General features: G+C 38.6%; 1 protein-coding gene across 1 annotated transcript in view; it reads right to left on the reverse strand.

Annotated features, from left to right (window-relative positions):
- LOC103202021 (solute carrier organic anion transporter family member 1B3-like) overlaps nucleotides 1-396 on the reverse strand; it is a 67,558-nt gene extending 67,162 nt beyond the window's left edge. Inside the window, exon 1 of the mRNA XM_007946800.2 lies at nucleotides 255-396. Within this exon, the coding sequence (XP_007944991.2) occupies nucleotides 255-396 (142 nt within the window). The remainder of the gene's footprint in view (nucleotides 1-254) is intronic.
- Between the last annotated feature and the right edge of the window lie 1,436 nt (nucleotides 397-1,832).

A 1,832-nucleotide genomic window follows, 5' to 3' on the forward strand; every position in this document is an offset into this window, starting at 1 on the left:
AATTAAATTTAAAATTAAAAAAAAAGAAAAAGCATTCCTGGCCTATATCCACTAAAGTAGCATTTCCCCATTTCCAGTTGTGACAATCAAAAATGTTTCCAGATATGGCCACATTACCCCTGGTGGGGAGTAAATGCATCACTCTTTGAGAAGCAGTGGTTTAGACATGTGTAAAAATATGAATATATATATATTTTTTCTAATCTCTACAAATCTGTTTACTGAATAGTAATTGAAATCAAAATGAAAATTACCAATTTCAAAGCTTCCATCAATTAAGCCAGCAAAAGAAGAGGATATATCAAATCTTCTTTCTATTTGAGTAATGGAACTTTTCATAATGACTCCACCTAGTGCTTTAGCAACATAGCTGAATGACAGGGCCATGAAGAACATCTAGGAAAAAGCAGAAGGAAAAAAGAAAAAATGGGTTAATCAAGGGGATATTATTTTTATTATGTGCCGTCAAGTTGGACCTGACTCATAGCGACCCCTCCTTGGGTTTCTGAGGTATTATCACTACTGAAGTAGGTTGCCCAACCTTTCTTTCGAGGAGAGGCTGGTGGGTTTGAACTGCCAGCCTTCTGTTTAGCAGTCAAGTGCCTTAGGCACTACACCATCAGAGCTCCTAATCAAAGGGATAGATAAGTTGGACCTGACTCATAGCGACCCCTCCTTGGGTTTCTGAGGTATTATCACTACTGAAGTAGGTTGCCCAACCTTTCTTCCGAGGAGAGGCTGGTGGGTTTGAACTACCAGCCTTCTGTTTAGCAGTCAAGTGCCTTAGGCACTACACCATCAGAGCTCCTAATCAAAGGGATAGATAAGATTTATTGTGCCTAAGGCATCTGATTGCTGACCACAAGGCTGGCGGTTAAAACCCACCAGCCACTCCTGGGAAGAAGGATTGGGCAATCTACTTCCATAGTGATACCACCTTGGAAACCCAAGGAGGGGTTGCTCTGAGTCAAATCGCCTCAATGGCAGTGACTTTTTTTGTTTTCCTTCATTACTCAAATACATTATTTTTATTATCAAAAGTATAACCAACTTTATCTTATACTAATTTGTACTTCTCAGTCCTTTTAAACTTAGCATCACTCTACTTGATACAAATATCATTTTCTAACTTGGTTACAGCATCAGATAATTAGAACAGTACAGTCAAGGTTGATAATTTTTAGTTAATATCATTAACTGCTTTCTAAGAAGGTAGATAATAATCTCACATAGCATGATACACTATTCTTTATTCAAAAGTGAATAGTATAGGCTGTGATGGGAGTCCTGAGATATTCTTAAAGGTAGGATTTCCAGGAAACTAGTTGAAAAACGCAACTTTGAGGAGGCAAAGGGAAGATCCACCAGCAACACAAGAGACTGACATTCAACCTAAGACTCAGTGGTTATAGATATTTTAAAATTCATTTTAACAAAACTCATTGATTCATCCTTTCTCTTACAGCCCACATCCATGTCCATAAACAAATCTGTCTCCATCTTAATTATCTCCTATACTATTGGTCTCTTCTTAACACAGTAATGAGAGTAATACACTGAAAATGAAAATCAGATCATGCCTCCATGGCCTGTTTTACCATTCACTCATAGGAAAATCTTAAGTCTTTCCAGTGGCCTAAAAACCAATTGTCATTGAGTTGATTCTAATTCATGGTGATTCCACGTGTGTCAGAGTAGACCTGTGCTCCACAGAGTTTTCAGTGGCTGAATCTTTGGAAGTTGATCATCTGCCCTTCCTCCCAAGGCACCTCTGGGTGAACTCAAGCATCCAACCTCTTGGTTAGCAGTTTGTACTATGCAGGGACTCCTAG

Source organism: Orycteropus afer, unplaced genomic scaffold, assembly GCF_000298275.1.
Source record: "Orycteropus afer afer isolate SDZICR_OR568_19922 unplaced genomic scaffold, OryAfe1.0 scaffold00171, whole genome shotgun sequence".
Taxonomy (NCBI): domain Eukaryota; kingdom Metazoa; phylum Chordata; class Mammalia; order Tubulidentata; family Orycteropodidae; genus Orycteropus; species Orycteropus afer.